At 34.5% G+C, this 12,835-nt stretch overlaps 2 protein-coding genes across 2 annotated transcripts; both read right to left on the bottom strand.

Annotated features, from left to right (window-relative positions):
- Positions 1-1,934: 1,934 nt before the first annotated feature.
- On the bottom strand, positions 1,935-2,761 carry HELRODRAFT_92061 (hypothetical protein; the record flags this gene model as incomplete). Its single annotated transcript, XM_009013891.1, has 2 exons — positions 1,935-2,299; positions 2,416-2,761. The coding sequence occupies 2 exons, from the start codon at positions 2,759-2,761 to the stop codon at positions 1,935-1,937; spliced, it is 711 nt and encodes a 236-aa protein (XP_009012139.1).
- Positions 2,762-3,344: 583 nt separating this feature from the next.
- On the bottom strand, positions 3,345-12,750 carry HELRODRAFT_104956 (hypothetical protein). The gene is made up of 21 exons (XM_009013890.1): positions 12,592-12,750; positions 12,256-12,454; positions 11,848-11,907; positions 11,456-11,532; positions 11,223-11,323; positions 10,820-10,956; positions 10,510-10,621; positions 10,102-10,268; positions 9,803-9,858; positions 8,549-8,722; positions 8,220-8,385; positions 7,897-8,022; positions 7,637-7,711; positions 7,283-7,385; positions 5,839-6,056; positions 5,305-5,373; positions 5,022-5,199; positions 4,507-4,789; positions 4,186-4,363; positions 3,712-3,972; positions 3,345-3,564 (listed from the first exon to the last, which is right to left on the bottom strand). The coding sequence occupies exons 1-21, from the start codon at positions 12,624-12,626 to the stop codon at positions 3,475-3,477; spliced, it is 2,865 nt and encodes a 954-aa protein (XP_009012138.1). The 5' UTR covers positions 12,627-12,750; the 3' UTR covers positions 3,345-3,474.
- Positions 12,751-12,835: the final 85 nt, after the last annotated feature.

Raw genomic sequence — 12,835 nt, 5'->3', positions numbered from 1 at the left:
ATTCAACAGTTGCCAGAAAAAAGTTTTCATTTTTGTGAAATGACATAAGTTTCATTTTATAGTTCCTCTTACGTGTTTTCTACTGTTATTAAATCATTTTACTAGAGATTATGTTTTGTACCAAAAAGTATTGAAGTAATATGCAGCTGTACTATGTATTTATGTTATTTAGTTATATCATCTCTTATGCAACAGAGCCTTCTTCTTCGTCATAGATTATATGGCTGGCTTTATCCTATTCAGAGTGATTTGCCGATTAACATTCGAACTAGATAACGACGGTGTAGAATCATCGGCAAAGAAAATAAAATTTAAAACTTTTGATGAAATAATAAAATCATTAATAGAAATATTAAAAAAAGAGAAATAGGAGTAAGAGAAGGTATAGAGTTTTGATCTGAACGTATTGATATCTTTTCTTTAAATATAACACGAACCAATTATAAGGAATGAATGCCTTTAACAAGGTACTTAAATAATTTATACAAAAAGATAGTGTGGTCGAGAGAATCGAAGGCTTTAGATAAGTCAAGAAAGATAGAATTTTTTCAGAATCTGAAGCATTAGAAATAGAGTTAACTACATCAGCTATAGCAAATTCAGTGGAATGTTCAGCACGAAAGCCACATTGATTAAAGATTAATAAGTTATTTGAATTCAGATAATTGGTAAGTCTGACAAAAACAATTTTTTAGTTAAGTTTAGAAAAGCTAGAGATTAGAGAGATAAGACGATAGTTATTAACATCATGATGGTCGCCAGATTTGATATGACTTGGTACAAAAGGTATGACTTGAAATTTTCAAACATTTGCGGAAAATACCTGCTATTAAATGATGATTTAATTAGATGACATAAAAGTGAAATAATATTTCCTATGGATGATTTTAAGAGAAAATTTGAAATTAAATCGTCACCAAAAGATAATGATGTCAAATTCAAAACTTCACATTTCAGATTAATATTTTTATTAATATAAGGTGAGCTAGTAGAAATCGCGTTATTTGAAAATTGAGTTAAATTTGCACCCACTTTAATATCTCCTGCTGTAGTGGCCGGTTTATCAAAATCTAAAGTAAGTGAATTTAATTTCGTTCAGTTGGAGTTTATTGAAAGAGTCCAGCTGTGATAGTTGTTTTCAGCAAGACTCAAGTGTGTTGGACATGCATGTCTGTGTTTCACTATCATTTCAACTATTTCATTGCGTAAATTTTCAAAATTCACATCAATAACACTTTCCAATCTGGGAACCATTTCTAAATCCTTGCCAACAAAAACCGGACAATTTTCTAGCAAATTATTCGATATAAGAACGGCAATCAATACAATCCAACAATCTATCATTTTTATTTGTCACATGAAAAACCAATTTATCGTTATTATTTTTAATTTCGTTTTTATTAAATTCTAATTCATTTATCAAACATTTTAATCTTCCTGAGAATAAAATCTAGAAACGTTGAAAACCAAAGCTTCATTATCCAACAGATCATCATTATTATTAGTCAAAAAAATATAGTAAATCATTAACGAAAACTGCCTTGGACGCTATTTTCTATATATATATATATACATATATATATATATATATATATATTTACAATATTCTATAAATTCTACCGAATGTTTGGCGTTAACATGTTTGTAGTTCGTTTTTTCGATTTTTCTCGATTTTTCTACCAAACATTCGGTAGAACTTATAGAATATTGTAAATATATATATATATATATAAAGATATAGAGTAGAAATTGTATAATGATAAAGCATGGATCAAAATGACGAAAAATATCACGTCACATCACATAACATAGCAAAATAGAATAAAATAGAAGCAATGAAAAGTGAATGTTTGAAAGTAGATGGCAAACAACAATGCTTATGTACTTGAGTATGTCTGCATGTATTTGAGCCCTTGTATGTACACCTGGAGATACTAACTATTTATAGCATTCATAAGAGATTGAAATGAAATCCAAACAACGTGATAGCGAAACAAGAGTGACTCCAATACACCAATAACCATTCCAACCACAATGTCAGATGGATAGTGCCGGCCCATGAAGATTCGAGAAGCAAGAACAAAAATCACCCAAATCCTCAACAGTTCAAAGTACATTGAACCTATCTGGAAGTTGGAGTAAACGAAGAAAAGGATTAACATTGCTCTGGCAGCATGGCCACTCGGCAGAGAGTACTTGTCGACGAGTATGGTGTCCTGATCGTCGACATTCATTTCTGGTCTCTCTCTTCTGAATATGCCTTTGATAGTTGCATTAATGAGTATGTCCAACAGGAGAGCTAGTGAAGTAAAAAATATACTACATTAGTTAAACCAACTTTGTAAATAAGCATTAATAAAAAACAATATGAAATAATAATAGTAATAATAAATAAATAAATAATTAAAAGTGAACCTAGCTGGAAGTTGATTAGTTTTTCTTTCAAAACTTTATCTGCACCAGCCATGAAAAACAACGAAGGAACAATAATGAGCCATATGCCACCATGGCCAGAGATCTCAAGCAATTTCATCCAGGGCCTCATGAATCCAAACAGCTTATCACGACTGCTGCATATTGCCAGGACCCGGATTAGGGTTTTGTCGGAGGAGTCAATCCTGTTTATGAACTTTCGAATAAAGCTGCTCTTCGGTGTTGATGTTGCTGTTGGTGGCTGTTGATGAATAGCTTCATGTTCGTTAAGGACTCCATTGGCACTTGTTGAATTCTCAATTGAGACATCTTCTGTTGCATTAGTCATCATGTTGTGTTGCGTACTGTACTGCTAAACAACTTACGACCAGTTTATCATACAAATTTCAGATAGTCATTGACTAGCTACTATTAGATTACTACTTCTACTAGTATTAGCAAACCTGAGAAGACACTAAGGAACTTAAATGAAACAAAATCAATACAGCAAAGTTACAGTTGGTTATTTTATTCTAGCATACAAGATCTTTGTTATTCATTATTTTCTTCTTGGGAAGTTTCCTGTTGAATTCAAAATATGATAAGTCTGGTTACTTTGTACTAAAATTGAAAAGGAGAAATTAGTTAATCGATGATAGAAACTCGTAAATCGAAACAAATAATTTACGAAAATAAAAAAAGCGTTTAATTTACTTACCATTTGCAATTTTTTTCACAAAAATTTTCAACTGTTTTTAACCATCTTTTAAATTAAGTTTTAAACATTACGCATTGAGCCGAAAAAAATATTACGGCGCATAACATTTCAAAAAGTTAAAAAATACCCCTGGCGAACGCTAGAAAAACTGTACAAACCCGAGTAAAATAAAACGCACTCCCAACCACAGTAAATGGAGACAAACGAAAAAAAGGGCACAGAAGATCAGATGTTGAACAAGAACAAACAAGTTTAATTAAATAATTATAATTATTATAATTATTATAATAATTATAATTATTATAATATGATAAATAACATTCATGATTGAGATAACGGTTAGATCAGAAAAGTCCTTGAACTTCCTCAGTCTCAAGATCCAGATCAATATCATATATGCAAGGTCTGGTCGGCAGGCCAGGCATGGTCGGCATCTGAATATTCATGAGATGAAAAATAGCACGGCGTTACAGTTATAAAAGAATTTCTACATCAGAGAGAGAGAGAGAGAGAGAGAGAGAGAGAGAGAGAGAGAGAGAGAGAGAAAGCGAGGGCAATAATAAAAATAACGCCAAACTAACAGCTCCAACGAGGGGATAAATGAACCCAGCTCCCACGCTGGCACGTACATCCCTAATCGGAAGAACAAATCCAGTGGGTACACCCTTCAGATTAGGGTCATGAGAAAGCGAGAGATGTGTTTTGGCCATGCATATCGGCAACTTGCCAAATCCCTGGCTTTCGAAAAGTTGGACTCTTTGGAATGCCTCGGGGAGAATATCGATCCCCTCGGCTCCGTATATCTCTTTAGCTATTATCTCCATCTTTGTGGCCAGTGGCAACTGTTGTGAGTTTTATAAGTTGAAAAAAAATTCTCACTAAAAACAAATTAATTCTAAAAATTAATTAATAAAACAAATAAAATATATAATTTACGCCTTTGGTTTCTGATAGGCTATCTTTACGCAACAGAAACCAAAGGCGTAAAGATAGCCTATCGAAGCTGAAGCGCCGTAAAACTGCAGAAGAAGAAGAAGAAATTAATTCAAACGAACATTCAAGTCATAAAGAAATTTGAATTCGCTCTTCTGATTGGCTGCTTTCTCGACGGCCTCGGCCAATTGCAAAGCACCAGCCCCACCGTCTGACCAATGAGAAGATCCAACGGCATCAAATGCTCCTGCCTCCTTAGCTAGTCTTTTCACGAGATTCAGTTCCGCTTGCGTGTCGGAACTATAATGAGGAGTTAACAAACAAACAAATAAATAAATAAAACATTGGAACTGATGCAAATCTTCATGTATTCAATTCACTAATTAAGTAAACAAAAATTATTAATGAGTAAAATTAACATTTATTAAAAATTGAGAGTTAACCCAAAAATATTGAGAGCAACGACCACGGGCAGGCCGAACTTGCGTGCATTTTCAATCTGCTTAACCAGATTGCCACACCCTCTTTCCACTAATTCTAAATTCTCTTCAGTGTACTCTCTAGGCAGAGGAGTTCCGGCAGTGACAGTTGGACCCCCACCGTGCATCTTCAACGCCCTGATCGTCGCCACAAGGACCACGGCGTCAGGTTTCAGACCTGAGTATCGACATTTTATATCGAAGAACTTCTCCATGCCTATATCCGCCCCGAATCCAGCTTCAGTCACTGTGGGATGCGTTAGAAATGTGAACGTGAATGCTAAAAACTATCTCCACGAAACCAGACACCAAATGATGGAATAGTTGGAAATAATAATCAGATTTTTTTGACATTTGACATTTTTATTTCATCAAATCAAACAGTGAAATCAAAAAAATGAAATCAATGAAAGGGAATAACTGCACACCAAAAGATGAAGGAACTACGAAACATGGGATAAAATGAAGCAACTACCTACCAACAAAGCCATCCTGTCCAACGAGTTTGAGAGCAATTCGATCGGCGATGATGGATGAATTGCCGTGAGCAATGTTGGCGAACGGGCCGGCGTGCACGAACACTGGAGTGCCCTGGGTGGAAAGAAGGTTTTGCAAGAGAAATGGAAGATGTTGGACTGAAGTTATAAGGTGCATCAGCTAAAAATGGCATCTGAACAAATATATAAAACAACACACAAACACATAGAACAGCAAAAAGAGCTTAAACAAACAAACACGGACAGAGACAAACAGACAGAAAACCTCCAATGTTTGCATGAGGTTAGGCCTGATAGCGTCTTTCATGAGGACAGTGAGGGCCCCACCGGCACCCTTATAAATGAAAAATAAAAATTAACATAGGACCACCATGCTTGTTAAATGTTGAAACATATATTATAATTATTATTATATATAATATAGTTTATAATTATATATAATATATATATATATATATATAATATAATTATATATTAATATTGGAATACATATATATATATATATATATATATATATATATATATATATATATATATATATGTATATATATATATATATGTGTTACGAACGAATAAATGAATCCACATATTTGAACATATAAAGAAACCGCTATAGATGGATGAATGAATGCTTGAATTCGTAAACTCAAGAAAAAAAAATATAAAACAAAATTTACTTGAGTTAGTGAAGTTAGCCTAAGCCAAACTCCAACCCCAACCAACCATCCAACCAATCATCCAACCAATCATCCAACCAATCATCCAACCAACCAACCATCCAACCAACTACCCAACCAACCAGATCATCGGCAGTGACAGGCGTGCCACTCTTACTACTCGCCACGACCATCCTACCGAGTCGAGCCCTCATGTCCCGAAGATCATCGGACAGGGCAAGGACGGCCATGATTTCACTGGCCACTGTGATGTCGAAGTTGCAGGCTCTCGAGTGACCTTTCTCGGTTGGCGACTGCCCGATTGTTATTCTTCGGAGGAATCTGTCGTTTGTGTCCAGCACTGTTTTGAGAAGGAGGGATATGTTTGGAGTATGGTTGGCTGACTGGTTGGATTGTTGATTGGTTGGATGGTTGATTGGATGGTTGGGGTTATGGTTATTTTTTCGTGGGATAACTTCCTATGATTTCGTTTCGATGGTTTTTGGAATTTTCCAAATTACGATTGTAATGCTAAAAGTATTACGCAATAATAATACTAACTTAGCAAGCTCGGATACACGCATACATACATACACGTACATACATGCATGCACACATACATAAATACACAAATACAGACGTTAACGATCTAACAATAACACATTAAAAGACCAACCGATCAATCAATCAATCTTCGTTTTGAGTCCAGAGACCCGGTTTCCCGAGGTAGGACGTTGTTTTCTTTGCCGTCAACTTTTTGCGCCAAATTAGACGATCAGTTGTATCCATTTCATTTAAATATAGAGCTTTCATGAATAAAAAAACCAACCGACTGACATTTTAAAGTTTTCTTCATTCATTAGTTAATTTCATTGCGACAGACCTCACCGATGACGATCGTGACCTCACCAGTTCGAACACATCAAAAGAAACTTTCTAGCGAGCATCGATATTACTTAATCTAAACTCTTTGCGATATGGATTTCACGAGAACGTGTCAAAGAAATACTCTGTAATTCAAACTACATTAATTAACGTTAAACGTACGCCAGTTCAACTTTTCTGCCAATAACTTGAAAATCATTAACGTAGCGAAAAATCTCTTTTTTGAGTTTCACAATACAATCATACCGCTACACAATTACATAAAGTTTGTCGAAATAAGAAGAGTTATTCCTTATGAAATTGTTGATGGAGGCGACACCATTCAATACTTATTTCATTAACATCACTGAATGAACTTTTAATGCATGCAATTCGCGTTCTGTTCAAAAAATTAGATCAGTCTAAAAACTGCCTGCATGCCTCTGTCTGAACCTACCCGAACCTACCTCACTCAATAGTGGTACCTACCCGAATCTACCTCATTCAATAGTGGTACCTACCTACTGTGTGTGCACATTAGGATTGATAGGGATTGAAATGCGTTGAAAATTATGTAAAACAATCATCGTTATCAATTATATAATAATAATATTATAATTATAATATATAATTATAGTAAAATTATTTATTAATTATTAATATTAATTATAATATATAGATATGTAAATAGATGGAATAAATCTACTTATTTCTTGCGCATACCTCTCTGCCATGTTATCGAATCAACGTCGATGTCCAACCTAGCAAATTTGCTCATCTCTTCCGGAGTCAAACTGTCCGGTTCTGTTTTATCTATGCCCAGCCTCTGAAAAAAGTTAGGTGTCGCTCATTTGAAAGATACTTTTTGGGGTATCGTTAAGGTATCAGAGTGATTATGATAATTTACTAAAAAATGGATGAAAGGTTGAATGAATGAATGAAAGAATGAATTAATGGATGAATGATTGAGTGAGTGAATGAATGAATCTTCATATTCAAAGGAATGAAAAAACTAACAGCTACTTGAGAATTAGTGAAATTAGTGAATGATGACGTAACAAAAAAATAGTGATGTACCTTCAATCTACCTAGCTGAATGTTTGAAAACTTCCTCCCATCTTTTGTAGCAGGAACCAGCCTGTTAAACAATGCCTGTTTTAGAAAATTTATTTAATTAAATTAACTAATTATATTATTATTTAATTTATTTATTCATTATTTAATAAAGTTAACTTAGAATAAAACAAAACGAGAAAAAAAGCAAAAATCTAATCGAAACAAAAAATTAAACAAGAAGCAAAGAGCATATCATCATCAGCAGCAGACAGACAGACGACCTGATCAGACTGTGTGGCTTCGTGAAAGATTCTGGCATCTAGCTGGGCGGCCAGCAAATTATTGGCAGCCGTGATGGCGTGTATGTCTCCGGTTAAATGTAGGTTGAAATCCTCCATCGGTATCACCTGAAGTGTTTGCAAATTTTTTTTTCTTTTTATTCTTCAAAAATTCAGACTCTGGTAAATGCAAAATCCGTCAAAACGCACGAGATGACGAGAGGAAATATATTAAAATAAACAAAATGGACAAAATGATGAGTTTTTAGGCTCGGATTAAAGCATAGCGGACAAAAGCAACCACCCCCTAATCCTAATCAACTAACTTGCGAATAGCCACCACCGGCGGCACCCCCCTTGATTCCGAATGTTGGACCTTGCGAAGGTTGCCTGAGACAGGCGAAACAGTTCCTCTTCATGACTGCACCTAGGGCTTGACAGAGACCGACCACTGTTGTACTTTTACCCTCGCCAAGAGGGGTGGGAGTGATTCTGATTGGTCGGTTGTTGGGAGGTGCTAGTTTTGGAGTCATTTCTATCATCAGCAGCAATACCAGCATTATCATCATCGTTGATATCATCATTACGAACAACTCAACAAAACAAGAAACCATAAAAGTAAAAAAAAAAACCAAATCATAATCACAAAACTAACCCAGTAACGACAACATATTTCCCATCCGGTCTACCTTGAAATCTTTCCATGACCTTCAGACTGACCTTGGCCTTTCTTGACCCGTATAATTCCACTTCCTGATCCAGAAGGCCCACCTCCGCGGCTAAATATTTAATATCTTTTGGTGTCTGGCTGCGTGCTATCACTATATCGCTGGATGAAGGTGGGTGATTTTATTTTGTTGTAAACATTATTATTGTTTACTATATAATTTTATTATTATATCTATCATTACGCTAACCCTTACTTTCGGGGTACCTAAGCGTTTTATTCTGGGTTCTGGGCCCTCTTCTATTTATGCTCTATACATCTGAACTACCTCCGTATTATTAATAATTTTTCTTTCACTAGTCAACTATATGCTGATGATTCTTATATTTATACTTCTTTTCCTCCATCTAAGCTCAGTAGTGTTCTTCATAACTCTCTACCTCCTCCTCTGACTACTTCTCCATCCCTTAAGAAGTTCAGAGCGGATCTCAAGACCCATCTGTTTTCAAAATTCATTGAGGAGCGCTGTTGAACATCGCGGAAATAGCGCTTTATAAACTAATTAATTGATTATATACAAAAATTATATAATTAAACTATAATGAAGCCATAATAACATTTATTATTCTCATATACAATAAGTAATTCTTTATTTAGTATTTCTCGAAGAAACCAACGACAAATAATGCAATATGTGCTATATATATATATATATATATATATATATATATATATATATATATATATATATATATATATAATATATATACGAAAACCATTGCAGTAGTAGCAGCAGCAGCATTCAAAATCGACTGAATACACGATCCGGGAAGACGAAGTAAGACATTTGAAATTTAATCTTTACACACCGATAGACATTGTAAAACGAGGAAAATTTAAAATTACCGACAGAAGAGATTGAAAAACGACTTGAAAACCAAATCGACCCGAGAGATGACGAGGCAAGGCGGATAATGATAATAAGGTTTCAACAGTAAAGCTATAATAATAATAATAATAATAATAACAATAATAATAATAATTATATTAATAATAATAATAAATAGAACACATCCACTCAACTATGACGGGATCTAGTGGCGTTATTTTCTCACTGATCATGAAAAAATATGAAAAGAACTAAATCACCACCACCATCGTCGTCGTTACCATCTTCATCACAATCATCAAAACCATACTCATGATCATCATCGCCACCATCAGCTGCAGCAGCATAACTACCTAGGGACAGGTCTGACTAATGTTAACGGAAGACTCGTAAAGCTCCATGAAGATGTCTGGTAATAAAAAGATAATAAATAGATGAACAACGTGCCAATTGGTCAAGAACAATGCACTAATCATAAATAAAGCACATCTCTAGTTTCACTAATCCCTAACATGCTGTGTAATGATAAAAAGATAATAACTAAAGACAATCTGTCTCAATTTATAAATTTCAACTAATCAATAACCAATAATCAGTAACAACGCGCTAATCAATAATAAAGCACATCCCTACTTTTTCACTAATCCCTAACCTGCTGTTTGATGTCCTTCTTAGCCGACTCGACGGTGTTGGCCAGCAGCATGGCCACCGTCATCGGACCGACGCCGCCAGGGACGGGCGTGATGTGAGATGCGACCTGCTTGGCCTCTTCGTACAGCACGTCACCGACCAACCTCTTTCCTGAACTTTTTTTGGGGTCTTCAAAAATTTGAAAAAAAAAAATTCAACTAACGTTGTTTCAGCTATTAAGATGCTACTATTGCTTATAGAAATTAGACCAAAAGTTGCGATTTGAAAACAAATGGAAGAAGTAACCATCACTCTTAAGCAAAATTTGTAATGAAGATATTTAAATATTCATGGGAATAACTTTTCAACCACTCGAAAAATTGAAAATAAATTTAACAAAATGAACAAGCCAAAAAAAGAAAACACAGACCAGGTATTGAGTTTATGCCACAGTCAATAACAACAGCCCCTGGCTTTATCCAATCACCTTTCACGAATTCGGGCTGGCCAATGGCAACCACTAAGATTTCAGCTTCTCTGACCTAAATGCATAAATGACATCTACTTAATCAGGTCAATTTATTAGCGATTTGCCAATAGCAACCACTAATATTTTTGATCTAGATTCATAAATAGCAGTCACTTAATTAGGTCAGTTTACTAATTTCAATTGCTTCTTCAGCCTAAATACACGATGATGATGATCACCGCCATCCCCACGTATTGCCAACTTAACTTACAACTGAAGGCAGATCGACAGTTCTGGAATGGCAGACAGTGACGGTAGCATGGTTCCAAGTTAGAAGCTGGGCCATGGGTGAGCCAACAATCTTGCTACGACCCAGTACTACCGCCCTCTTGCCCTTCACTTCGATGCCTGTGGTTGGTTGGTTGAAATTAAGAAGTCAAGATGTGATTGGCTGGAAATTTAACGGAATAAAATTCAAAAATTCCATAGCTTGCATGAACGGTTTGAAAAATAATTTTTAAAAAATGCATTAAAAACCAGTGATTTGGTTGGTTGTGAACATTACCAATAGCGATTTGATTGGTTGTGAATATTTGCAAGCAGTGATTTGATTGGTTGTGAATATTTGCAAACAGTGATTTGATTGGCTGGAGGGTTAATTTTGAGAGGCTGACCTGATTTTTTGATTAGCTGCATGCATCCATTCGGTGTGCATGGGATTATGCAATTGGTCAGTTCGCCGTGCAACAACTTCCCTGCATTCGCATCCGTTAACCTGAGTACGATGATGATAACGATGATGATTGTGACGATAGTAATTATGATGATGATAATAATAACAATAATAATAATAATAATGATAATAATAATAGCCCCCACCCTAGCCCTAACCCTAACCATCACTAACCCGTCAACGTCTTTATCGGCAGCAATCTCATTGAGGATCTTATCAGAATCGATGTTTGTACTGCAATCCAAAGGCAACTGTGTCATGAATATTTTAAACATTTCAATCAAATTTGTTCTTTGAAATATTTAATCCAGTGTTGCTTGCTCGGTTCGGTTCATTCATGTTACTTATTAAAACATCCAATTTTATAAGTGAATCATTTATTATGAATGAAATATACATTACATTAAAAATTAATTACTTAATGTTATTAACAAAATACTATTGGAAATAATTTATTAAAAGACATACAAACACACACGCACACACACACACACACACACACAAAGAGAGAGAACCAACACACACACACACACACACACAACACACACACACACACAGATACAAACCTGCACAATTATGCCATGAGTTTTTGCATCAGCATTCAGTGAGTGGATTACATTCTTTAACTACAGTAGTGAAAAATATTAAATTTAAAAATTTTGAATTTTGAAATAAATTGTATTGATAGTAATAATAATAAATGAATTATTAAATTAAAATAAATTTTAAAGTAATATAATGTTTATAATTACCTATACTAAATCAAATATCAATTGTTTGCGATAACTATAATTAAATAAATTAAACACCATAAAGCTTTTTTAAACTTTGAACATCCCAAAAACTTCAATTAACTTTATAAATTAATCATAAAATCCAATTTAAAAATTTAACCTGACTTTTTGAAAATGTAAAAAGATAAAATGAATAAAATTTGAAATTAATACTTTTATTAAAAATAAAGTAAAAAGAACCTCAAATTCCGTCGTTTCTCTGGCCAATTTGACGTGAGTGGCCCTCATGCCGAGTTCTTCGGCTGACTTCACTTTCATTCTGATGTAGACATTTGAGTCTTCGCGATTGCCCACCTGAACTATGGCCAAACCTGGGCAGAAGTTAGGGTTGCCTTCACGAATTTTCACGATGTCATCCTTCAATTTAGCATACAATTCACTGGAAATGGTAGAAATGAATTAAAAATGCCGAAATTAAGTTATCTGCATTGTATAATTTTTTAAATAATTAATAATTAAATTTAAATAAATAAGAGAAACTGAAATGTCAACAGTCAAAGCAGGCAAGTCACAAACCACGCCACTTCTTTTCCACTTAAAACCTTTGCCATTTAAATTTAAGATTTTAAATTTTAAAAAAATTAAAAATCTTAAAGTAAAACACTCGATTCAATGATTTTATTCGTGAAATATGGAACTTGATCTGGAAAAAAAACACGCGAAACGACACACGCACATTGGACCAAAAGTTTACTTTTAGACAGCAAAATGGTTAAGTATGAACTTTGGAAAACCTTTCCATAGTGCTGGCTTGAGCTGA

This window comes from Helobdella robusta, assembly GCF_000326865.2.
Source record: "Helobdella robusta unplaced genomic scaffold HELROscaffold_122, whole genome shotgun sequence".
NCBI lineage: Eukaryota > Metazoa > Annelida > Clitellata > Rhynchobdellida > Glossiphoniidae > Helobdella > Helobdella robusta.
This window is presented reverse-complemented; position numbering and strand designations above follow the sequence as displayed.